Source organism: Anopheles marshallii, chromosome 2, assembly GCF_943734725.1.
Source record: "Anopheles marshallii chromosome 2, idAnoMarsDA_429_01, whole genome shotgun sequence".
Classification (NCBI taxonomy): Eukaryota; Metazoa; Arthropoda; class Insecta; order Diptera; family Culicidae; genus Anopheles; species Anopheles marshallii.
The window spans coordinates 42,755,615-42,782,056 of NC_071326.1; the positions used below are offsets into that span (position 1 = coordinate 42,755,615).

General features: G+C 42.9%; 3 protein-coding genes across 3 annotated transcripts; all 3 read right to left on the minus strand.

The window, feature by feature from the left end:
* Nucleotides 1–805: 805 nt before the first annotated feature.
* Nucleotides 806–3,093, minus strand: LOC128706826 (dihydroxyacetone phosphate acyltransferase). The gene is made up of 3 exons (XM_053801767.1): nt 2,851–3,093; nt 1,008–2,761; nt 806–941 (listed from the first exon to the last, which is right to left on the minus strand). Exons 1-3 carry the CDS (start codon nt 3,091–3,093, stop codon nt 806–808), a joined length of 2,133 nt encoding a protein of 710 aa, XP_053657742.1.
* Nucleotides 3,094–7,315: 4,222 nt separating this feature from the next.
* Nucleotides 7,316–12,706, minus strand: LOC128717992 (uncharacterized). The gene is made up of 6 exons (XM_053811668.1): nt 8,946–12,706; nt 8,632–8,875; nt 8,135–8,416; nt 7,693–8,058; nt 7,503–7,619; nt 7,316–7,441 (listed from the first exon to the last, which is right to left on the minus strand). Exons 1-6 carry the CDS (start codon nt 12,704–12,706, stop codon nt 7,316–7,318), a joined length of 4,896 nt encoding a protein of 1,631 aa, XP_053667643.1.
* Nucleotides 12,707–16,746: 4,040 nt separating this feature from the next.
* Nucleotides 16,747–25,268, minus strand: LOC128719300 (zinc finger RNA-binding protein). The gene is made up of 8 exons (XM_053812925.1): nt 25,219–25,268; nt 23,640–23,791; nt 21,732–23,558; nt 21,431–21,658; nt 18,657–18,763; nt 17,346–17,441; nt 16,920–17,271; nt 16,747–16,850 (listed from the first exon to the last, which is right to left on the minus strand). Exons 1-8 carry the CDS (start codon nt 25,266–25,268, stop codon nt 16,747–16,749), a joined length of 2,916 nt encoding a protein of 971 aa, XP_053668900.1.
* Between the last annotated feature and the right edge of the window lie 1,174 nt (nt 25,269–26,442).

Genomic DNA, 26,442 nt, shown 5'->3' on the forward strand with positions numbered 1-26,442 from the left:
TAACAGGGGTTGGGGAAAGAGAAAGTATCAACTGTCACAACACAAACAATCCCATTTTGACAGTGGGAAAACGTCTATGTCGGCCCAACACCGATATAAAAATGTTATGAAATTCATTTTAGGTCGTTTAAAAATGCCTTCGTTACAAAGTGTTGAAATGTTTTAAAGTTTACCGGTTTCTTTGTTTCTTTATGTAAATGTTGCTGGGTCATTGCTGGACACGGAGCTTTCCCGACATTCAACATCACGTGGATGTTAGTGGAATGTATACCAATACCCATTCAAGCTCGTGCAAACAAACCGTGCGCTTGTTCTAAACAGTTTCCATACGCTTTATGCACGAGTGTAGTTCGTAATATTGGATCATTATTACGATGCTTAATATCATCGTCTTTCTTAATCTCCCTGCATCAATCTGCTCAAATGTAGAAAAGAAAGTTGTTGAATACTACAAACGTTGTTAACCTAGTTACTTTATCCATTTAAAATGAGCTATTTCCCAATAGACTTATCTCTTTTATTGTTTCTTTTTCAATTATGTCCCAGTGTACCCTATAGCTCCCCGTGAATCATAAATGCTTTCTACAAATTATGTAAACCTTTAGCTAAATACTAACGAAAAACGAAATCATTTAACAAAATTCACGTTATACATTAAATAAACTCTTCTTCTGCCAACTCTCGTTCACGTAGTTGGCCAGATTATCGTCATTATATTAAAAGTAAGCAGTACCATAATTGCATTTATGAGTGGTCTAGAGCATGTAGCGGTTACGATTCCGTACTCAGAAGCTCCCATTCGGATTTACAGTTTACTCCCGGTTACCGCATCTTGGAATGTGAGGTACTCGAAGGGTAGCAGCGTACAGTAGCGCTTCAGTCGTAGGTTTACTGATTCGATCATACCATCTGTACCAAGATTGTAGCGGTACACATTATCTCTGCGGGTATAATAAAGTGTATTCAGTTAGAACTGCTGGTAAAATGCAATATATCAAATGTGTTACCTTTTCGTTTTCCGTATTGCACCAAGTGTGACTAGAGAGTGCAGCGTGAGACTAATGCTATCCAGTGACAGGCAGTACGGATGAACGTTACGTTCCTGTCGTAATAGTTGCTGTTCCACATGATGTTGTACCGAAGCAAGGTATTCCTTTTCCGTGAAACTCTCTTTGCTGTGAAACTGTTCTAGTAATACATCCATCGCCTGGAGATATGTGCACAGAAAGGGACCAAGAGCACTGAGATACACGTTAGCCAACCGCTGCTGATCCGTGTGTGGGGCGAAGTGTAGCGTATCTTGACCAACTGGATCATACTGTAAGAGACCCTGCCGATAAAGGTGATCTAATGCGGCGTCAAATTCAACAACCTCTCGTCGCGCATACAGCACAAACTCAAAACCGTACAACTGTCTCAATTCGCGCACCACTTGCATAAGATCACCACGGCGCAACGTGCCTGTTTCGGAGGTAAGACTGCGACCCGCCAGCAGTACCATTGCCGGAACGGCTAACCAGTGCAGACATGGATTGCAGTATAGCTGCAGAGAGAATATTGGCACCGCAAGCTTCATCACACCATCCGTCAAGTTGTATCCCTTCAGCCTTTTTTTGTCGACCCGACTAAAATCGTGGTGCGATTGTGCAATCGTCAGCACACGATCGCTTGTCAGCTGCAGAATGTTTCGGTGCACATCGAGCGCAGCTAAACAAAGCGGCTCCACATTTTCACAGCCCTCTACTTCCGTGATCGCACCGAGATCCTCGAACATACGTCCAAGCATGGTGACACCTTCAACCAACTCGTCGAACGTTACCGTTTGGCCGTGGTATTTCCGGTAATTGTAGTACAGGGCAATCAGATGGAAGGTGGTCAGTACCATACGGTGCTGCTGCAGATGTACCACATCATTGGCCAAATTTTGTATCGCATCCCGCTCTTCGTTGGCTAAAGTTTGCGCAAATGTCGGTGCAATCGTATGTTGCGTACGGTTCAACCCGTCGCCAAAGTAATCCTTCGCCGATAGTGGATCACCAAACTCGAGATAGATGGTACCAAAATTTTCACGCACAATGCTCAACGCTTTCAACAGTCCGCGGGTCGTTTCCTTCGGTTTCGGCACACCTAGCAGCTCGTACACGAACAGTTGCTCCTCGACGGGGCGATCGTACGATACGCTCACGGGCACGATTAGCAGATCCGGTATCTCACCCATAAACAGTGGTTCCAGTGCCATCGACAGCAGTCCAATCTTGGGCATCAGGGCCTTGTTGCTGCGACTACGCGTTCCTTCTACGAAGAATTCGATCCCACGATCGTATGCCACTATCAACTGGCGCATATACTCGCGGAATATGTACCAATACTGACGATCGTTACCATATGTTCGGCGCATATAGAACGCACCCGTATTCCGCAATGCACTACCCATTCCGGCCATCGAATAAAAATCCATACCGGCCGCTATACCCGGGATAGCGATATTGTAGCAGAACAGTACGTAAGACATTAGGATGAAATCACCGTAGCTCCGGTGGCTCGGTAAATAAAGCACTGTTTGACGTCCAAATCGTGATCTTAGCTGCTCCAGTTTTACCTCATTCACAAGTACACCGGTGTAGATGCGATCGAAAATTCCGTTCAGCATCGTACCGAGCGTACGCAGGACGGGCAAATTTTCCGCAAGTCCAATCTCTTCCAGCAACTCCACGATCGTTTTGGTTAATTTCGCGCGTTTCGTTTTATCGCTGGACGATTGCTACGAATGGAAGGAACAACAAACAGCAGTGGACACTTACGTTAAACAGCTCAATTTAAATTCAGCACCATTAAACGCAAGTTCCTTACCTCGTCGAGTAACAGTTGAATTCGTCCACTGGCAAGCACTAGTTTCTTCAGCTTCGCTGGCGTCACTGGCCCATCCTTCGGGTAAGGAATGGTCACTCTGTACCGTTTCGTCATATCGCGAAGCTCGCGGTACTGCGGTGCTAACAAATTTCGAAACTCGGATAACTTCCCAGGTGATAACTTTATCGTAATTGATTCGACCATCGCGCGGCGATCCGGTGACTCAGTGCGTGTCGATGCCATTTTTTCCGGACCTATTAGAAACAGCAAAACAAATCCAAAGGGAAATCACGTTTATGTAATTTTGAACCCGATAAACTAATTAGATAGAAAATTAGCCCACGTGCTTACGGCTTAGTGTACCACGCGCTACATTGCAGTGATTGGAGGGCCATATGATACAACAGCCGTTGATCGCTGAGAGCGATAGTTTGCTTCACACTGTAGTCCTTGATAAGGATAATGGTTTATCTGTTTGTTATCAGCGCATCCCCAGACGCTTGGAGGTGTGGTCCACCATGAGGTGAGCAGATAAGCGAATGTTGACATACGTCCGGATGATGACGATGATAACAACAACCCCCGGTTCCGGCAGTACATAATCCTACACCGGAACGACTGTGGTGATTTCGTGGCGGAAAGTCGTCTTTAGTACATACCTTTATATGTCAACGTTGTCTGCTATGTTTGCCACTTTATCTCCACTATTTGCACACACTTTATCCCAGGGCGAGCTACAGCAACAAGAATTGCTGACCTTATTCGACCTTTCGCTCGCGTATCCTAGCGCAACGCATTCCTTATGCCCGTGATTTTGGACAGTGTGTTCCGTTTAGTTTGTTGAATAGCCACGATTTACACAAATTTATCGGACGTTTTTGTGGATCGCCTACACGGTTACACGTTTGCAAATTCTCCTACTGCCGCAGTCACCGACACCGTACGCATCGAAAGCGCTATTCTTACGCTGTGTCCGCACTCGGCCTGGCGTTTCGCCGTCTTTTCGTCATTCATCGTCATCACCTAGTTTGCGCAGCACATCGGACGATATGTTACACAGTTCTCTCGCAACACGAAACCCCACCACCCTTGTGCTGTTTAGGTTGAGGAGAGCCATTCACGATAAACGCATTTTCGCCGTAAGCGGTCAGTTCTAGAAGGGACCGTAAATTAGCAAATCGCCCCTGCCCACATCCACCTAGCACGATGCAAGACAAAAAGAAGCACTCTGCTGCTGGTACTGCTGCTGCTGCTGTGTGGCAATCACACGTTCATGGTGCTGCTGACCAAGTTTTCTCCACCGGAACCGGTCCCCTTGCATAGCCTTGTGCCAGTTGTCAAGCATTCCCCTTCTAGCTGTCGCTCGATTCGCACTCCCGCCGCACAAGCGCAATGTACACAAACAAAACCCGTTTCTCTCTTGCTCGTGTACCTCCGCTTTTGCTTTTATCTTTGACGGTTTTGTGATGCACTTTTCGACAGTGCTGCCAGCGGTGATGAAACATTTCGATATGAAATATTTCACGATATGCATCGCAATGCGAAACGAAGCGTTTCCTTGGAATGGATGCGATACAAAATAAGGGCGGGAGTTTTTTCCTGCTGAGTAACCTACTTATGGTCGAGAGCCCTCGTCTATCAATCCTGTACCCCGGCCTTTCTGGCGGATGTAACAATGCCAAAACTGCTCTGTGCTTGTGGACGATCTAGAAGAACTTTACGGGTTGGGTAGTCCGGAGCCATTCTCATGCCTACAGGAGCCTGGCGAGTCCATACCACCAACGGCATAATGAATTTATCATACAGCTCGTAAAGTTCACTGTTGTAGCGGCTTCTCCACTGTCCTTCTACACATACGGAACCAAAAATTCTTTTGCACAACGGCGTTCAACCATGAGCGGTTTGAATCCACTATTTCACATTCCTTCCCAATCCACTATTCCATATTCTTTAGGCTTTCTTCTTCATAGCACTGAGGAATCTAACTTGAAAATGTTTCGGATGCTCAAATCTTCGATATGGCGGCGCTGTTCTAGTTCCGTTTGCCAATGAGATTACATAGTTTTCTTTATTTGCGTACACTTCACCGCATCGAGTGTACTGTGGTATCGAGTATCGAGTACAGAGAGTAGTTGGGGTTTATGTAACGAGTATATTTGCTATATACCTTTCCTGTCCATGGAAAGGTATCAAATCGAACATGACTCTATCGTAGAAATGTGGTTTGCTAACCAGATGGCCATATTGATGATTTTTTCACACTGTGGTTTTAGATCGTATCACTCACCAACGGAAAAGTAACACTAGGTTATTATAATCTTTGTTCTCTCGTTTTTTCTCATTATTAAAAGATCAACGAATGATCTTCGCCCCAACTCAGTCCTCCTTGGCTACTCAGTCAGTATACGATCGAGCCAGATGAAAACCTCATTCTAAACGCTTTCTTTTGCTATTGTTTTGCTGCACTACCCATTCTACTGGTTTGTCATTTTTTTTATCTCAAAATTGTTATACAAGAATATATGTATATACGACGGGCACGGTAATGTGGGGTTAGTATCTTTTTGGTGTATATATGTATATTGTAGTCATTATGGCGAATGCGCAGATCGTGTATAATTCATGCGTTGTGGATTACATGTATTAAGCTTCCTTACGGTGTAACAATATCCTAAACATTCAGAAGATATACTTAGTTAAGATATTGATTAAGTTAATTATATCTGGCTAACGTTTTCTATACGCAAAACTGTTACTTTTCGGTGCTTTACACAGAAGTATAAGCAAAATATACGCATTTTTTCTTAATATCGTCAAATAATCGGAAACTTGCTGATCGTATTTGAGTAGATATACAAAACTTATAACACATACTATACGGCGAATTCCAATCACATTTCTTATTGTTTATAACAACATATCGCTTTCGCACATTTTTGACTAGAAGAATAGATAAAATATACAAATAAAACTTATAGAAACAAAATTGGTAAATAATCCGCATAAAAAAAATGTTTAATTAAATTAGTTCATGATTCTTAGTTTTTTTTTTCAGTGTGATGTTTTAGTGTTATACAGTTTATATTCTTACAAACGATTTGTAGTTTATCGCGCAGGATCATTTGCTATCACACTATCACATAAAAGATGAAGCCATGAATATTTCGTGTATAGCGCATATTGTCGGCAATAACTATTAGACGTGTGATTGTTTAATGTATTGTGTGTTTTGAATTTGGAAATTTATTTCAACATGTCAAGCTTTTTGATAGAGAGAAGGCATTCAAATTCAAAAATTGATTCTCATTCCTCCTTCGTGTGTCTTGGGCGTAGTCATATATTCGCAACGCAAAATCCTTACACATGTGTGATAAACACCCGTGTGCTCATTTTTGCTTTGGTTTGCAAGCACTTTTATGTGGTAATGCACCATGTCATTCCTTAAAGATTAGTTCTTTCGCGGTGTTTCTACCATAGCATACATATGATAGATTTGCAAATACGCGTGTTTATTTTTTCTTAGACCGTATGCTTAGAAGAAGAAATGAATCACAATTTGAGTATGTTTTTGTTTGGATACTTCCAAACCGTATTTCCTTTTCCATCCCGTAACAGTACACACCAAAGCGATAAGCGGTAAGCTCAAGAAAAAGAAAGCATTAGGCAACGATTAGCTTTTGCAATAGATAATAATGCCAGCTCATCCAAGATTGTTTTGTGTAGGAAAAAGGGAAATGACAATCTTGAGAAAGAGAGTACACTGTATTGTTAAGAATAAATATGACCAAATATCGATCTTCACTGCTATCGCTAAAGACACTTCGATATTTACGTTAAACAGCTTTCCACCCATTATTTGTGTATGTGTTAATATTCACATTTAATATCTAATCACCCTCTCTTATAACACACGATTCTTTGGTAATGATTATGTTTATCCCCTTAGGTGTCGGGTGGAAACAATCAAATGTGTTTGTCAACTTTGTCTATATTACAAATAAAACGCTTAGGCTTATCGTAACCAAATGGTAGCGATGAATATATGAACTAAATCCGTATTCGCACTTGAATTGGTTGTACGACCAGCATACACATGTAGTTGCTCACATTTGGCAATCTGATATCAAAATCAATTTGGAATATCTTGCACGACAAGCTGCTTCTCAGAGAGGAGCATTGCTTTTGGCTTCACAGCTAATAAAATAAAACATTTTAAATTTAGTTTAAAACTGCCTACAGCCGTTGAGATAAAACTAGTAATACTTTTACGTTATTGCACTTTTGCGCGCTGTTCACCGACTTTTTGATCACACACCGTCAGGCCAAAATCAGTTTCATGATGGAAATGAAATGTTGCATTGTTCACATACGAAACTCGTGTAAAATTATGTTACTCGCCTGAAGTATTCGCATTGCCTTTGCTTAGCATTGGTGGTATGCATTATAATTCTCCCAACTGGGCTGTTTAAGTATAACCCAACGCAGCAGACAGCAACGGCTCCCAGGAACGGTTAATTTCTAGAAACAGCTTGGAGCAATGATCGTATACCGCATCGTCGCTGCTGATGATGGAAGCCGGAAAAGCTTCACTCTAAAAGGTACAACATTAAAACCATTAAAGTCGAACACAATAAACTACAAGCCACAAGTACCTTTTTAGAGTGCCAAATCGATTCAAGCATAGCCAGAAAACGTTCCTGCTCGGCACTGGTTGAAAAGAAAACTACCAAATCATCCGAATTTTCCCGCACCTCTTGACACTCAAACTCCTGTAAAAAAAAAAGTATCATATTGCGGGCATTAGGGCTAGTAAAGATTTATCGCGCTGTTTACTTTACGTACCAGAATACACCACCAATTAGAAGAAACTGCCGGTATTTTCACAGCCGACATTTCATCGATACTAGCGCATGTGAGCACTTCTACACCGGAATTTTTCCCATAAAAGCTGCTCATATTAGTGTAGCTCTTTTCTTCCGCACTGCCGGCGAAAAAGTCCGCCAAAGACGATGGTCCACTGACCAAAGTACTCGCCCGAGGCAGGCTTCTCGCAGGTGATCCATTTAGCTGTTGTTGCTGTTGCTGCATTATACTTCCCCTGGTCGGTGTGCTAGTGCTTGATGCATTCGATCGTCGATCAGCGTTAATTACCTGTCCTGCCATATTTGTACGGGTTGGCGTGCTGCAGTTCGATCGAACGGAACTTATCTATGAACAGTGTAAAATAAATATAAGTTGAAATCCATGTACCCCGAACATGCACGTCTGAACGAACTGTACTAACCTCGCTGTAGTTATCCTGTCCGCCATTATTGCTAGACACGTTACTTATCTTCCGACGGGTGGCGTTCGGATTAATGTTTTCCTTCGAAGGCGATGAGAGGGCGAGCTGAAGCTGCATTGATCCATTTGACGCCAATGATGGATTGCTTATCTCACCCACCGTGCTGTAGCTTGTGTTGCGCCGCAAAGGTGCGCTGAAGTCTTCTCGGAGCGTTAGCAGATGGTTTGATGTCATTATCAGCGTACATCCGAGTGTGCGACGACGTTCCTGCATCTCAAATAACTGAGTACGATTGTGCCGGCGAAGAAAAAAAAAGAGAATTAGAACTGAATGAATAAATTGAAGTAATAATATCTAAATTGGAACTGAAACTGAAGTATTAAAAGAAAATTTACTAGTCCCGTTGCTTTAATCTAGCAACTATACTTTCAGATGAGATTAATGTTGCTGTTATAAATAATAAAACCAAATGATAAATAAATAAAATGATTGCAAACCTTTGATGCCACTGTGCACGTGTCACTCACCCCGCTCGCCGCTTGCACTAGTGCCTGTAGCCAATCGGACGCCACATACTCGTCCGGTGCGGCCAGCTGAAGCGCTCCAGTGCGAAGCAGCAGCTCGAAACAGTAGGGACGTCCTGAATTCATCGAACGGCGTGCACCTTGGCATTCGGCTAGTGCGACGGCCCATGTTGGCAGCTTCTGCGAGGCATCGCCAAACAAGTAAAGCACGCCGGCTCTGTCAACAAAACAATATGTGCAATTAAAAACGTGTTCAGTACAGTTCAGTCAAAAGAAACGCCACTTACTTTAGCAAAAAGTATCCCGCGGACCAGTTATCTACAAAGCCGGCGTGTGACATTCTACGGTGCATTAAAGGTCCCTTTATGTGCGGGCCAAGCGGTGCCTCCTCACTACCCAACGTTCCAGCCGGAACATTCACGACGGCATAATATTTCCACGAATCTTCCCGGCTAACGCTTGAATGATCCCGCACGAATGCCTGCAACGGTGCCAAATGATCAAGCGTAAGCTGACCAACGGCAGGCAACACAGAACCACCACGTCGGGCACACAACTCCAAGCTCGACACTAGCCCCTCTGCTGGATATGGCCCTCCAGCCAGCAGAACCTGCTGCATATCCCGGGCCGAGTTGCTTAACAGCACCGTATTTCCATACGGACCAACCAGTATAACATCCAACTCGGCGTACGGCAACACGAACTTATTGCACAACCGGTTCCGTACTTGATCCGTTACGTAAAGTGTACGATCGGTAAGAAACACTAGCACCGGTGTCATATAACCCTCCCGGCTATATCCATTGAACAGCTTAAACACCTTCATCAGCACCTCGCTGTCGTTCCGGTAGATGGAAAGCCGCGGACCGGCAGAGAAAAGTTCCACCGGTAACTCTCCGACTCCGATACCGCCACCGTCAAACTTCACGCCTCCGAGTGCAAACGGAATGACACCTTCGGTGGCTGACTGTGCATATGTGTCGTTCAGTTGGATACGATCAAGTTGACAGGCGGATGAGGACAGCTCTATTTCCATTGCTATTTCCGCGTTCAGATCCTCAACCAGTTCTCTGTTGATAGTTCGCACTGGTCCCCGTGGGCACAAATTCTCGAACAGCTTACGTTCGCCATTGAGCTTCGATTGGAAGAAGGGATTCTGTTTAATCGTCGCCTCGAGGATCTTCTTTTGTGTAACGTTGCGAAGGAAACGATTGATCAGAGAACTTTTCGAGGCGGTCGATGCGGAACTAGCTGTGGAGGACGTCATCGGATTGTGACGAGGCCGTTGATAGGACGTGGCCCGGTTTGCAGGACGCATGAAATCATCCGATTGGGGAGTAACGGGTGTTAGCACGGTTGAGCTCGAAGTACCCGATGTGGCGGGATAATCCAGGATCACGATGTCGTCCTCGACGATTGATTTTTTGTCAATCTGTTGACGTTGTTCTACAGATTCGATCAACGACTCTGTGGCGGTAGTGGTGGTCGTTACCGTCAGAATGTCCTCAAACTCTTCTGCCAACTGGGGGTTGATTTGGTTTATGTTACGACCTGTTAATCCTAGCGGAGGTGCAACGCCTAGATTGAACAGGTCAGGACTCATACGCGATGGACGAGCGGTCGTAGTAAGGGATCTATTTTTCAGTGGTGATGATAGGTGACGGTTGGATTTGACAGTCGCTCCGCTACCATGTGGAGAACTCATACCTGCGAATTTACCCGAACTGCCAGAAATTTGATCGGAATGATCGCTGCTGCAAGAAGAGATCGTGCTACTTTCCATGAACGCCTTTTCCGAGAGTTTCGGTGACGGTGGTGAAGGAAGAATAGAGTTTATCGATTCTTTTCTGCTTCCCTGTGCGACTCCATCCATCCTCTGTTCCCCTTCACCATCCCCACCGGGACGTGGAGCCGGATTCGGGGTGGACGCTTGCGAGCTAATTACATTTATCTTCTGAAATATGGTCGAAAGTTTCTTTTTTATCTGCGTCTTTCCAATAAACGATCCGCTGGTCGTTTCTCCGACTGGAAGTTCCTTTTCTTCCTCCTGTGGAGACTTGTCCTGGCCGTCCTCAAAGCAATATGATACTCCAGTATGTTCATACACAGTGCTCTCACCATTGATAATAAACTTGTTACGATAAGCTCCGATAGCAGCGCCAGCCATCATAGGCACCCCATTCACTTCATTCGAATTAGGACTAGAGGAAACTGTAACCTCATCGGATTCTATCATTTTCTTGTTCGTGTCAACAGTTTCATCATCATTTCCCGGCAATTCATCCTCCACGCTATTTTTTCGGCTCGGTGCATAAAGGTCTTCGTCGTTCTTTCGACGCAGCTGTTCGTCAACGTTGTGCACGTATTTCTTCTGCTGTCCAGCATTCGTACGTCCACCACTCCGACTATTAAACCCACCGTCTAAACTCTTTGATAGAAATGATTTCGGTTTTTGCACTAGCGTGAAGTCATCGACGAGAGTTCCATCGTCGTGCGCTTCTGGAATACATTCTCGTACCGACGACAGATCTTCCGATCCTTCCGGTACGCCGCGTTCCGGCAGCGCAATACCGAAAATGTCTTTCAGGGAGCCAAAGATCATACGACTGTTGTCGATCACCGATAGGCGCTGATGCACGTTGAACTTCTTCACCTTTCGGCTTAGATCATACTCTGGTACGACCACGTTCGTGAAAATGTTGTTGCGTTTTGTCTTTTTAAGGCAGCTGCTTTTCGGTTTTTTCTCCTTGCTCCATACCGACTTTACAAACTGTTCACCACCGCCGTCCGCACCCGTTACATTGCCGTTAAATTCGTCCAAATGTTCGATGCTCGGTTCACTGTAATAGCAATTGTCCGAGATGACGTTATTGTTGTTATTGCCGTTGTGCTTACCGCGACGTCCTGCAGTCACATTCGAACCGATGCACTCGCAGCTGTTTGATTTGGCTTGACGATAATTTATTGTTTGTACATTGCCACCCTCGCCAGAGTCGAGACTTGAGTTAGAATCGGAACAACTGCACTTGTAAAGCGGTTTCCCTCCCAGTTCGGAAGTTTTTGCGCTGCGTACTGGCGGACCGTACTCAAAGACACCCGAATTATCATACTTCACGTAGTTCCTCTCGTCTTCGACGTTTTCAAACACATCCGTCTTGCCATAGTCGAGCACATCAGAACAGGCATTCCTATACACGTACTGTCTTCCTTCTTGAGCTTCCTCATCGCCGTAGTCGAGACCACCTGCATCATCCTCCGAGCACCAGGAGTATCGACCTTTCGTTACGGACTTTTTCCCAATTCCACCAGTTTTGTACGTAATGAACCCGTGCTCGATATGAATGTTGTCCGTTTTGGTGTTTTTCAAAATATCCTCGTGGAAGGACACACGCTTTTTCGGTGTCTTACTAATCGGTGCCTTCTTAATGCGCCTTCGGTAGACGATATTCTCACTGTCGAACGTCGAACAGGTACTGGATATTAGTTCGTCCGGTACCTGGCTTGTGCTCATACCCAGATCGATTTCAATACCTTCGCCAATCTCTTGATCGGCTGCCAGTTTCGCTTCGCCCACCTCGTCCAGGTACGCACTTGCAACACCCGCCGCTTCCTCTTCTTCTCCTGCTTCCACCTCCATATCCGCTACGGAACGATTGTGATACGTAAAATTGTTATTATTATTTTTGCCTTCTTCACCGTACGTGGACACCACTGACGGAGGCAGCGGAGGCGGTGGTGTAGGACCGCCATCGAATTCAAATCCTCCAGCACTGGAAATCATCGATTCATTTAGACCACTTGATTCCGAATCAAGCAGCTGTACACCGGAATCGCTCGGAGTAGTATCATCGAGAATGCTGGCCACGCTCGAGCTCATCTTTGGTGTTACGAAATCTCGCGGTGCATCATTGACCACATCAGCTGCCAACTTGCCCTTGCCATCCAATCCACAAGCAATAGCATCATTGCTATTGTTATTATTGTTATTGTTGTTTGTGTTGTGCAAAAACTCCTGACCATCGGCTATCTGCAGCATTGCCACATCCATACTGGTGATGTTTGCTAACTTTTAGCTTTCCTTCCTTGAAATGTATGTTTTTTGTTTTTACTCAACGCACCAGGAACTAACGTTGCAGAAAAGATGATTTTGCTCTGCTGTACATAGGAAACGTAAAAAATCGATCGATTCGTACCACAGTAGAAGAAGGATGGCTTCGTGGAACACTAGGTCGGTGTGCTATTACATGCTGCGTTGCAGCTGACGACCTTTTGCGTAGGCCCACCGAATAACACTCTTTGTGATGTGCAATTTTATCGGCCACAATTTTCTCTGCCGGATACATTACGAGCGCCTGTACGCACTTTGCAACGTGCGTTGCTCTATCTGCACCATCTTGCTATATTTTGAACAAAATCAAAATATTATGTACAGCGATGTCCCGTTTTTCCCTTTCGGTGGAAAATCCTCGCACAAAACTACTGAAAATCGATGCGTACTTCAATGACAAGTTTTTCGCCAAGAGAAGAAAAAAAAAACAAAAATCAAATTGTTTGACGTTTCGATGACTTTCTTGCATAAATCTCGGCGTTTCCGACAGTTTAAAATGTTCGTTGTCCAAACTTGTTTTTTATCGCCACACATTTGGAGATTTTGAAATGGAGTTTAATGCATCAATCTTAGTTATATTGAAAGTATGATGTACTAAAATTGTTTTTTAATTATATCGAAGATATATTGCAATATTAATATATAATATTTTGCATTAATATACGAGACATAAACTTCCGCACATACGCACACATACGTACAATAGCATAATCCACAATACACAATGCATTACAATATCATAATTCACAGACACTTTGAAGCAGCAGTGTTTGCAGGGCAAGAGCAACATTCGAAGAAACCGTAAGACCCTCTTTCCCAATGTAGAACGGTTTTTGGTGCACTGGATCAGCCAAACGATCGACCATCCGCTAGATGAATCAGACATAAAGGCAAAGGCAAAACATCGAAATCTATGACTTTATGTCCAGCAGGTGATAGTTGGATGGGCTTAACAAGTGTCATAGTTTAATTTTCAACAGGCCGCATTAAGGGGAGTGCAATTATGAGAGCAACCCCAATGCCATGATTACAAGAGCGAAGCGTCCCGAGCATGGGACTACTGCGAATTGTTTTATGCTAGACGGCTGTTGGTCATACGCTTTGTGTGATAGTTTGGAATTACAGCATGAAGAGAAATACAGCCTGGTGAGACAAATGTGACAAATGTGTGACGAATACGATACGAGACAAATTGATAATTGATCTTGCCCTAAACGAACCGAAACCAAATTTCAGTGATTATGTACGGGTAGATGAGAAAGTTGTTGATGCCGCTATGTTAACTGACTGATAATATCTAGGATATTGTTAATAATCAATGCCAAAGAACAAGTAAGGCAGGAAAAGATTATGATATTGTTTTGAACACGAAAGACCTGCACGATATAAGAAAGACAATCCTACAAAATAACGAACAAATGATGAAAAATCTTGTTTGCGAACGAAAGAGTTGTCAATCAATCGTTAAGGATATGTGCATCTGCAACGATACTGCTACCAAACAACGTGAAACGACGGTTCAAAAATCAGAAAGCCTTAAATGCATTAGAAACGATACACAAATTCGTAGAAAAACACATTAACCCGGATGAGATTACATTTGATATGCTGTACGAACTGAAGCAGTGTATACAAAATATCGAAGCGTAAGCATAGTGTTGATACGAAATAAATTGCATTGGAATTTTTAATTATTCATAACGGAAGAAGCATCATCGCACCGTCGCATTGCCGGCTGGAGTCCTTTAAACCCCTCATTATCGAACACTATCGGAAACCAAACCAATATCCTTCGATGCCAATACTTTACCTCTTTTGGGTTCTCTCTTTCGCTACGCTTTATACGCTTCCTCTGTATAAAAGAAAGGCATATAAAGAATTAAAGGGGAAAATAAAACAGAGGTAGCCGGAAAGTTCACTAGATAAATTCATCGATGCATTTTATTTTATTTCAAAATTCAAATTTCGATTTGATGGCTGGTAATTATTTTTCTGTTTGTTCTAGCTTTTGTTTTCTGTACTCCCTTGTTTGCTTGTGTCTTTGCTCATTTATGGTTGGTTGGTTTGCATCAAGTTGCTACATTATGCATTAATCGATAAAATTCATTTCTGTTTTGATCCTAGATCCATACATAGCCTAAGTTCAGCTGACAGACACAGTCTACTTAAATGTGAAGGGTGTACGATACTAGATCTTACGTATGCTGCTTCCGGCTGACCATTCGCTAGCCAAGTTCCTTAGCAACACTACCACACATTGTAAACTCTCATCATCCTATCTAATAGGGTTCGGAAATGCTACCAACATTCCGTGTTATCTTCTCTAGTCGCATTAACCGTTAGTGTCTCGTGCAACAATGGTGTTTCAGGGGGAAAAGGGTGTGTGTTCCTTTGCAATGTTATTTCAAATTGATTATTTACTGTTCATACTCACTACCCATCCTATCCTAGTACATCCGGTCTGGTAAAACAACCGGTGCTATATTTCTAATGCTTCCGACGAGAAAAATGTTCAAGTAGTTCTCAAATAATCTAATTATGACCCTTTTTTGTCGGATGAGGAACTAATACGCATGCATGTAAATTTAGTAGACTTACAATGTTTTGTCATTAGTAGAAGGAAACGTAACAATCACATAGGATGGGAATAATGAAAACAATAAATAAATATCGCTAGTATAGATGAAGTGCAATTTTAAAGAAATTATACAGACCCAGTCCTTCTTGTTCAATATTTCCGCCAAAACAGAAGATTAAATCCACGGCTCAGTGAAACTGCCTTGTCTTGTTCACACTTTTGACCAACAACGGGTCCATTGCAAGAGCTGTCGATATTTTAGCAGGTTAATTTATCTTTTATCGAGATTCCACCCTTGCATTTGCATTACACTGCTATTATTGGGGTAATCAAAGACAAAAGTAATAATATAGAAACCAAATGTCTGGCACAAACTGACAAAAATAATGAAAATCCTTTGGTGGCCTAAAATTGAAACAGATCTTAATGGCAATGGGTTAATGAGGGATAGATTTAAAAGTGTTCTTCATTTGCTGATTTGCCATTTTTTGTGTTGTTGTATGAATTTTGTTAGATGATTGGATGGAAAAAAACACATTTTTAAAACCTACTGACTAACAACACGTTGAAAACGGGATAGTTCATTAATATTCCTAATCATTTATACCATACATTTTTAATTCCACCCTTCTTCGCATCACCACGTTTACTGAGCCTGAGTAAATGTTTTTTTTCCTGCTAAAGATCTCTTCTACGTTCAAATTACACCTTCTATCCTGCGCGACCAATATTGTGTGTGGTAAGTTAGTTAACAAAGATTTCATGATTTTGTTTTCGAATACTTTTACGTTACTCTCATAGGTGCGTGTATTTGAGCTGGATTTGTCTTTCCAACGTGAACCTCGTAATAATTTTTAGCGACGTACGTTCGAATAATCTTGATCACGTCTATCCCGTTCCTCGAGAAGGCGTTTGCATACACAACTTGCTTAAGACCACCACGGTTGTATTCCATTTTTATGAAAACCCTGTTTTTTCTTTAATTACTCTGTATTGTTACCATATTTTATTACAAACTTAAAGTTTTATTAGCATAACATAAGTATATTTAATGCTGTTTAAAATAAAAAACACGAAGAACCCCGGATGGTCTTAAGCAAACTGGATGATGTCTAGTGGCTGACAGTTCTTTTCCTGCGAAAAACGTTATCAATGAGCCAATGTTAAATATTAAACAATAGTATGAAGTCTCAGTAGTATAACATGAATGTAATACATTCACAGTAAGAGTGCCGTGTTGTTGCTCCCCAACACAACCCAAAATGGAAGTCAACACGATCTCGACTGAACGATTTCTTGAACATACGTTAAGTGTTACACTCCCCGAAATTGCTACAAAATCCTGTTCGGGATATCTAGTAAAATTGTTACTGTTACGCTACACTTGCCTCTCTACGCTTTCTTACTTGGATGGTTCCATTTTCATCGGAGCGGCATTAGTTGAAGCAGTTGCATTTGAGGCAGAAGCTACCGATTCTTCTTTCTTTAGCATTTTGCAACCGTCAGCTGTTGAAAGAATAAAAGTACATTATTGATGTACACAATACGATGGTGCACAGGACACAAATGATTTACCTTCACTATCGTTGCCTTCTGTGCCCGAGCGTCGGCGTTTGCGATTGAAACGCCAGTTGCGGCTGCCAGCAAACTTTGGTGGTGGGAGGGGCAAGATGCCTAGCACTTTGTAAATCTGCCGAAAGGCGATCCATCGCATGAAGGTCTGCGCCGAATTAGTGATATCCTCCCGCTGCTGCTTGCTCAGACCAGCCAGCGTGTCTTCCGGTTCTTTTTCGCATGGATCCAACAATCCTGGACCATTGAGAAGGATTGATGAAGACATCGCTTCCATGACGCGGCGTAAACATTCACCCGGTGTCAGAACTTCACCTGCGGATGAAATGATCTTTTCAAGCAGCAACTCCATTGCCTGAAAAGTATTAGTTACCGGAGGAAAGACAACGTTAATTTGGGTGCTGGTTCATTCGTTGTTTCTTAACTCACCCATTGACTGATGTTACTCCAGACGGGTATCCGTTGGCACAGGTCGCGCATAATACGCATTATCATCACACACGATTGCAGTCCCGTTGCTCTAGCCTGCGATGGCCACAATCACCAACAGTGCATAAGGTTATGAACGTTAGCGAGGAAGAAAAAGAAAATCATAATTTAGTGACTGTTTCTCGAAACATCTGTTCGACGAAATTTATCGTTTCGGGCACGATATTTCTTTGGTTTGAAATGCAAACACGCATCGGCACGATATGCACCTCCCCAAAAATGCATACGACAGGGAACCGTATGAAAGTTTAAACTATAACAATACTTTACATAAACATTTACACGTACATGTCATGTATGTGGCACAATTTCGAGGCGAAGAAAAATGAAATGAGGCTAACGACTTACTTACACTAGGAAAAATTATTTTACTCTCTGCTTCCGTTAGAGCGAAAATGGCCGATTTAATAACATAAAAACGATACAATATCTCCATTTAACATAAAAGCTACGAAACTACGCGCTATGCGATAACAATTCTACCAACAATCACTGTTCAATGTTTAGGAATCTCACATGCTAACGATTTTCATTTGGAGTGAACTGGGTAGGTTGCTGCGTTAAAATGGAAGTAACTAAATATTAAATCGTAGCAAAGTACCCATTCTACTACATTTCTTTGCAATATCTTTTTAGGGCAACTTCATTCATCATTATTGAACTAAATCGCATGCAACCGACTCCGTTTCTATCCTATATCCTTACTATGATAGTGCATTTTATTCGAACTCTAAATTCACTGGGTTTTGTTCTGTTGGCTATAACTGATGATTCGTTCTAAATTGAAACTACGAACCGATTAATGAGTGAACGAATCAGCCGAAACATTATCATTTTCTCTAACCCTTAAAGGAAGCTAAAATTAACAACAACAAAAGCTTTCGAAACCACTTCTCTCTTAAGCTCTTTCGGTGCTAATACAAGTAAAATCTTCGAAATTGGGCACTAAAGTAAATATGCTACATTATAATGTGTTTGCATTTTTTTCGTAAAACAAAAACCATTCGCCAAATCGCCACACGTTAACGCATCATACGGTAGAATAAACAAAACAAAATGGGAACGCGCGCAGCACACCTCCGTACTGTGCACTGTCCCACAGCCCTCCTTCGCCGTTTAAATGTTCTTATGAGGTAAAAAACAATAATAATTCAAAAACTAAATATGTAGTAAGTAGAGTAGTATGCGTAGATGTATAAAAGTTATTAAGAAAAAAAATAAGGAAGAATTTGGAGAAAAAAATACACAAACCTGGAACCATTTTGCATGACGCAGTGCAGCTAGCGCCTGCAGACAGGGCTCGCGTGGCAGCAGATCTTCGGTATTCTGAGCAGCCTGCTCCGCTGAAGGTGCATTAGCTTCATTTGCAATTTCATGTTTAGGTTGTTTCGTAACGACATTTTGTTGTATTTTTTATGTTTGTACATGTATATTTGTAATATACATTTAAGTTCAATATTTGGAACATGCCGAAGGCACAGGAACGGTATCGCGCGTTTGTCGTTTTATATATATATATTTTTTGTTCGTTGATAGTTTTTGGTTGATAAGTTTGTGTTATTTTTATCCCATTTTTTTGTTCGTGGTTTTTACCACCATCGGTTGAGGATTTGTTTATTTTTGTTTGTTGGTTTTTGTTTTTTTTTTGTTCGTTTTTATGTTCGACGACAAAACACGTTCGAGTGCAAAAGCGGATGTAGATGGGCGCGGAGATGTTGGATGTTTTGCATTCGATTCGTTTTTTGTTTTCGTTTGCAGTATGCATTACAATGCGCACGCAGAGGAGTAGCAGTAGTAGCAATAGTAGTAGATAGGAGTAGTAGTAGTTACGTTTTCGTTTTAACATATAAAATGAAGAAAAGAGAAAAGAATTATTTTAGACAGGGTGTTTGACCATAGCATTTTGTTTTTGCTGCTTTAAAATATCTCATTCAGCACAGATTCATCTTATGTTGTTTTCGAAGGATTAGCTTGCACGAAAAAGAAAGGATGAAATCCATCAGAGTTGCTTCTTCTATATTCAATCTCTCCCATAGGCAAATGTGGAACAACCCAGCTCACACATTATGCCGTTCTTGAGCAAGCAATTAGTTGCACGCCTCATTCTGGCATAAAGTACACTCGTAACACTTTTGGGCATCCTTTAAACTCGCTGCTTGGGTCGAAAGAACATAGTTGTTTAGTAGCTCAGAAAGGAGATAGTGGAGCGGCGACAATGTTCAAGCACATGTTTATGACGCTCTTTCCCTCCTTTCTGTGAGCCCCGAGGACATGCTCGGCCGATGGTCAAAAATCCTGTTTTACGAAGTGGTATTGTCGTTGTTGTTTGGTGGATAGTTCTTCTTCAACTTTTCTTTATTTTGCTGTTTTCCTCTACACTTCCGTGTGGTGGTAACGTTTTCTTTTTTTTTTTTTCTTTTTCTCTATTGGACCAAAGAGGTTTGTGAATCTGACAGACGATGACGAACCAACACGATGTATGACTGAATATAACACCCATTTCCAACAACAATCTACATTTAAAAAAAGTTTTACATCATTGTTAATGGGTTGATAAACAAAACGAATTAACAGCTGCTTGCAGCAATACTACCGGGTTAAATGCTGTCACTGTCGGCCAGATTCGGAACTACTACTAAAATAAATTACAGCCCTTAAGCGACAGATTTCTTATTACTATCATTTCTAAAGCTTGCCATAAGGAAATGTATTCGACATTTGCAAGAATGGTCGAAAAAAAATAATGGATAAAACAAATCGCATTAAGGAAGAGTAAATGGTCGCAATATATGTAAATGTGACTGAACAGTAAAGCGAAACACCAAATCTTGCCAAATACTTGATGCACGAATAATTCGGCACTTAATCGCGTATATCAAACGTAAACCAAGGATTGCGTTTAGGATTGTTCGAAATGATGTAGCATACGGAAACATTTGGTTCACGCTTTATCCTCCTTTTAGCGAAGAGAGGAAAAACGAACACATGCTACAAACAGAACATGTAAAAACACTATCTTTGAAACTCGACAACTACAACAAAAAAGCTACTCTTTACAAATTTTGCGTTCAGCAAGATTCGGAAGTTCAACAAAAGTTGAAATTGGAAGAATTTAACGAGTTTCAACAGATAATGTACACCGACACATGTGCATAGTTCATCCGTCGTGGACAAATTTCAAAACTGGAAACTAAAAATATAAGGATTTTGTATAACACATAGTAGTAATGGTCACATCACATTTTAATACATTTTCACACTCTCGCTCTTACTTCGGCCGAGGTTTTTTTTTCTTAATTAATTGCTATTTATTCGAGGATTTGATAACAAAAAACGAAACGTAAAGAAAACGTATTCAATGACATTAATGAATGAATCCTAAAAAAAATGATGAAAAATAACCAAATAGAAAGGACAATCCGCTAAGACTAGAGATCGAAAATCTTTTTTTCAAATTATATCATCTCGAAAGATAAAAAAAAAACATCGCTAAAACAGTGAACAGAAAAAATGTAACATATAGAAAGAACAAAAGGAAAGCAATCACTTCGCTTAGATGGATGTAAAAATCAGAATGAGAATTGTTAAGCAAAATGTAACAATCATCGATTTACTTCTAATATCACTACCAATTATTACATGAAATATTTTATATATGCGGAACAATTTTAAGCCCGACGTTAATCAAATGATGATCACACAAAATCATAAACTTTTTTTCAAAAACCAAGCATTATAAAATTTGCGCATTGTTTGTTACACGTTACATTTCATTACGAGTAAACGACAACGATAAAACGTCAAAAATAGGAATTATGGACGCTGAAAATATGGACCTAACCCTTTTTTTCAGAAATAGTATATAAATGCCAAAACTGACGATTTCGCTGAATGGGAGAATAGATATGGTGGATTATGACCATCATCTCACAAAGCGAAGGGAACGGCAGAAATGATATGTCAAAGAGTTAAGGCAACAAATGTCTTTCTTCCTTCGTTTAAGGACACAAAATGATTGAACTTACCTTCACGCAGCAACGGAGATGTGAGAGATATTTTAACCGTAATCGTGCCATCGGTGACGAGCACGGCCCCTTCTACGGGAGCCATCGTTACCGTATAACGATGATCTTCAGCAATTTTCTTCAGCTGTATTGGCAGCTCGGTTGCAACCCGTTTCAATAGCGATGTTGTTGGTTTCTCTGCACACAATACCACCAGCTGTACGCAGTTATCACCGTGTAGGAGCAAACCTAAAGATGCATAAATGAAAACCACTGAGCAATGCAGAAACGAAGAATCTCACACACACGCACATATACATACCTTTAGCAAGCAAACCCACCCTCATTACGCCTTTCAGCAGACGGATCGTGGTTCCCTCGGTTTCTTTGTGGAAGGATATCATCTGATTAGCTTGATTCGACTTCCCACCGTTACCAGCAGATGTCGAAGGTTGCTGCGATTGAATCTCCTGCTCCTTGGGTTGATCATTCGTTTGTTCATTTTGCGGATCGCTGGAGGTACCGGCAGATGCAGAAGTCGAAGCTACTGGCTGAACAGCAGAACCTGCTCCACCACCACCGGAGGTCATCACGTCCGAAACCAGCTTCAAAGCACGCTCTGTGTGCGAAACAATACGCTGGATGGTTTGCAATTCCTCCTCCTTGGGATAAATTTCAGCATGACGTGCAACCACATGTCGATCGTCGGACGATTCCGGACGCCGTCCGGGCAGCATTCCAAAGAACGGATGACGCCCAAACGTCCGCATACCGTGATCTTCTTCCATTTCCGCATCGGCCATACGACGGCGGTTCCAGAACTCCTCTTGCATCGCCTGTCGGTGAGCACGAGCTTCTGCAATTTTCTTTTGCTTCACGGTCGGCTTTATATCAACCACCAGGTCCGGCTGCACCTTTTTCTTATACTGCAACCGGTGGCGTCGTCCTTTCATGTGCATTTCCTTCGCGTTCGGATCGTTGAACTTGCACTCGCATAGCTTACAGCTAAAGCTAACCAACTTTCCGTCGTCATCCTTGATTTCTTCGATAAATTCGCTACCCACAGGTCGGACGGATTCTTCCGACGATTCCATACTGTTATTACCTATCGCCGCGTTACCACTTCCGCTCGCCCCACCCGTATCTGATGTCTCGCCGGTAGCACCTTCCTTCTTTTCTCCGTCCACATTCGGTGTCGGGTCACAAGCGGGAATGGGCTTACCAAGCCTGGTGTGCAGATTTACTACCTTCTGATGCTTGGCACCACGCACGTGCGCCGCGTATGCATCGTTGCCGGTGCATGTTACACCGCACAGCTCGCAATGCAAACTGTTCGGTGGCCGGGCAGACGAGGTACCACCGGGTTCGGCAGCCTGTTTCAGTAACAGCTCACGTTTCTTGTGTTTCTGGCCTTCAAGATGTTCTCGATAGGTTTGCGGTCCCGCACAACTAATTTTACACACATCACAGTAGTGTATCAGCAGCGGTTTCGGCGCTGGTTTCCGCGCCTTGTAAGGTGCGTTCCCATGGCCATGGCCATGCATACCCTTAGGACTTTTGTAATTTTGCCACGGACCACCAGTCGGCACCGGGCCACTTGTAATAACGGCAGGTCCACCCGGTCCCGGTGCGCCCGTCATTACACCACCGACAGTAGCAGCAGCACCGGGCACATTCCCGGGTGCTTTCGTATTCGGTGGCGGTGGTTGCTGCTGCTGCGCAACGTACATGGTAGCACTGTACAGCGCAGCGTCGTAGCTTGGGTAAGTGGTGGAGTTATTCGGTACCACGGAACCAGCAACGGTTGCCGATTTGGGCGTCGAATGCACCGTGGTAACCGTTTGGGAATAGCCAGCCGTTTGTGTCGGCACGTACGCCTGAGCCGGCGGGGCAACTGGCTGCTGTTGAGTGGTCTGGTATTGCGGAGCTGCCTTTGCTGGCTGAAGGGTGGCCCGGGCAGGTTGCGGAGCATATGCAGTCGGCTGGGCCGGTTGAAATCCAGTGATCACCTTCGGTGCCGCGTCGTATGCATTCGGTGCAGTGTAGCCGGCCGTTGCACCCGCCGCCTGCTGGTAGTAGGTTTTCGAGGTATCGTACGTCTGCGTCGTACGCCCGTACCCGTAATCGTATGTTGCTGCCGTTGCCGTAGCTACGACGAAAAAGGTTATATCAGGATACATTACGACCCAGTGAGATTAATTTAATGTGACCGTAGCCTACTTATACTTACTGGCGTATGTTCCAGGCGTTGCTGTGGATTGGTACGCTTGGTCGTATCCTGCCGGACGAGCTGTTCCGTAGGTACCTGCGGCCGGTGTCGGTGCCGGTGCTACTGCATATCCCGTCTGTGGAGTTTGATAACCCGTCCCAGTGGCCGTTGTGCTGAAAAACAAAAATTCAAACGTTTACACGTTATGGTGAACCGTTGGAGTACATTGCGACAATAAAGCGACATGAAAGATGAGTTGCCACCATGCCATGACAAAGAAACCCACTTCGCTAATGCACGAGAGGGCTTGGACGTTCGCACACACGTCGAGGATAGCACACTATTGTTCGTAGCACTTGATAATAGAAACTGTCTGCGTTTCAGAAATTACAGTGACAAACCGACCCGGCAACCGGGTCGTTTCATGACACACACCGCAGCACACAACACACGAAGAAAAACGACTCTTTTTCGTGAAAAGATTGACGCTCTCTTTAGGAATGCGAAAAGCGCAACCAATTTCTAGCGCCGTGTCCCGGAATGAGAACAAGGATACCGACACTAGCCCCCTCTCCTTTTTATGTATGACATGCTTTAGCCGCTATTGCCCAGCAACCTATCCAGCGCATACTGAGACTATACTACCTTCGAGGGTTTCGCGATTATCATCGATTTTCGCACACACAACACTTTCTCGCACCGGAAGTCCGTCCCCGTCTGAGACACAGGCAGTGCTCACGGGTATCACACCCGATATCTGCTGCACAGCACAGACAATGCTCTTGTTCTCCGAATGTGTGTGCTCTGTGTGCGCTCGATGCACTCCGTCGTATCCAATAGTTCTCCACAAACTTTTCACATGCACGCAGCAGCAGGCACAGCAAAATATGCGACACCAACACCAGTCAACAACGTCAGCCGATCACAACACACGCTACCACTTCGTGCTAATTTATTTGATCATTGGAAGGGTTTCCCTTCCAGAATGCTACGGAACATTTGCAACTCTCCTTGCTGACGATAGTTTTTAATTATGCAACAAAGCGTTTAAAATATACTTTGACAAATACACCAAGCACGCACACACACATCCACATACGAGAGCAACCCAAGAGACGGCGATGATGGTCGTTAGGGAAAGCGGATTTAAGCACGTCAATATTTCCACAGTCCCATAAAATCACCGAACATCACGCACGAAAGAAAATGTATCAATTTACTACCAGTGCCTATTGATAAATCTATTTTTTCCTTTGCGCACTATACACAGCACAAGAAGTAACTACACCTGTTTGCACATTAATCTCTATGGTTTTCTGGAGAACTGTAGCACTTGAAGAACACGGCAGGCCAAACACAGAGAGCAAAACACACTATTTTGCAACTGCATCACAATCACAGAAACAGCAATTTTCTCTCTTCCGGCTGATCTCCGCCAACTGTCTGGTGGCTGTTTTCCTGGGTACATTGGAAATGCCGGCTCGTTTCATACCTGTACTGCCCTCCTAAGTAACATCACGCATGTACGAATCAACTCAAGATCTGGCAGATATTTGCCGACATTCCCTACCCGTAACCATCGGAAACAAATTCCACTTACCCATACTGTGTGGCACCGTGCGGAAACCCGAAGTAATTATTGGTGGCCATACTTCCCGGATGACGGTGTGCTTATGCTGTGAAAACGAGATTGCTCCTGTTCTTGCCCTTCTTCGTAAGCGTCTTCTGCTTCTTCGTCTTCTGCTTGTGACAAGTTTTCTCCCGTATCGAGAAACCGACTCGGAGCACGGAAAATGGCAAACCAACTTTTCCCTGAGGTTTTATTTCACCAGGTACTGCTGTAATGTCGGTACCACCTAATTTGCAGAAGTCGTACTAAAGTTGGGCCATGTATTTCGCTGTCTTTATCGGTAAGTTGGTTCGATTCTACGCGATATTCTACACTATTTATTTCGCCTGTTTCCTTCTGTGCCGCACTGTGAGTATGGTGCTGCGCAGCTGTGTGCGAGAGAGCTCAATTTTTTGACAGATGGGGCTTTTTTCTTTGGGTGCCTTCGGAGCATACACAATTTCTTCACACTGAACGCACTCAGTAGGCACACGGTCTGCCTGAAAAAATAATAAAATATTTGAACTCGATTTTAATGCTCGTTGGACAACAAACTGTGTTTTATTTATAATTTTTGTTTTAATTATCATTCAGCCCTTTTTTTCTTTTTTGTTCATCATACATAATATATGCTTGCACTTATTTTATTCAACTTTATATTTCTAGCACGTGATTAATTGTTTTCCGTGTTCCGTTTATGCTAGCTGAGAATCATACGGCATTCTTACCAGCATTGACCTACGGGCAAGGCCATTACGATAGTTGAGCTAATGGCATCTTTACAAACTATTTCGTGAACAAGGAATGGTACAAGGAGAGCATGCATGGTAATCACAAAAAAACGCACTCTATTACCCCACCCGTAAAACATTCGTCGTTCGTCTTCCGTCGACCTGCGAATCCTTCAGATTGAAAAACACCCAACGCTGATAATTAAGTGTGCTAATTTGTACCAAATAAATTACACTTTATTTCGTTTTAACTTTCGTTCATCACGCTGTCTACACTCTATGGCGGATCGTAGGCAGACTGATTTCAAATACATGCGTTAATTTCATTCAAACGACATGTCATTATTCACTGGCCGTAGTTGTGTATTTTCGTGAGGCTTTTGCGGTTTGTCCATTTTTTTTGGGAGGGGGATGGTGCTTCTAGCTACGAGAGCTATGGTAAACTTTGGTTCTAGAGGGATTGAGTTGATATTTTCAAAAAATG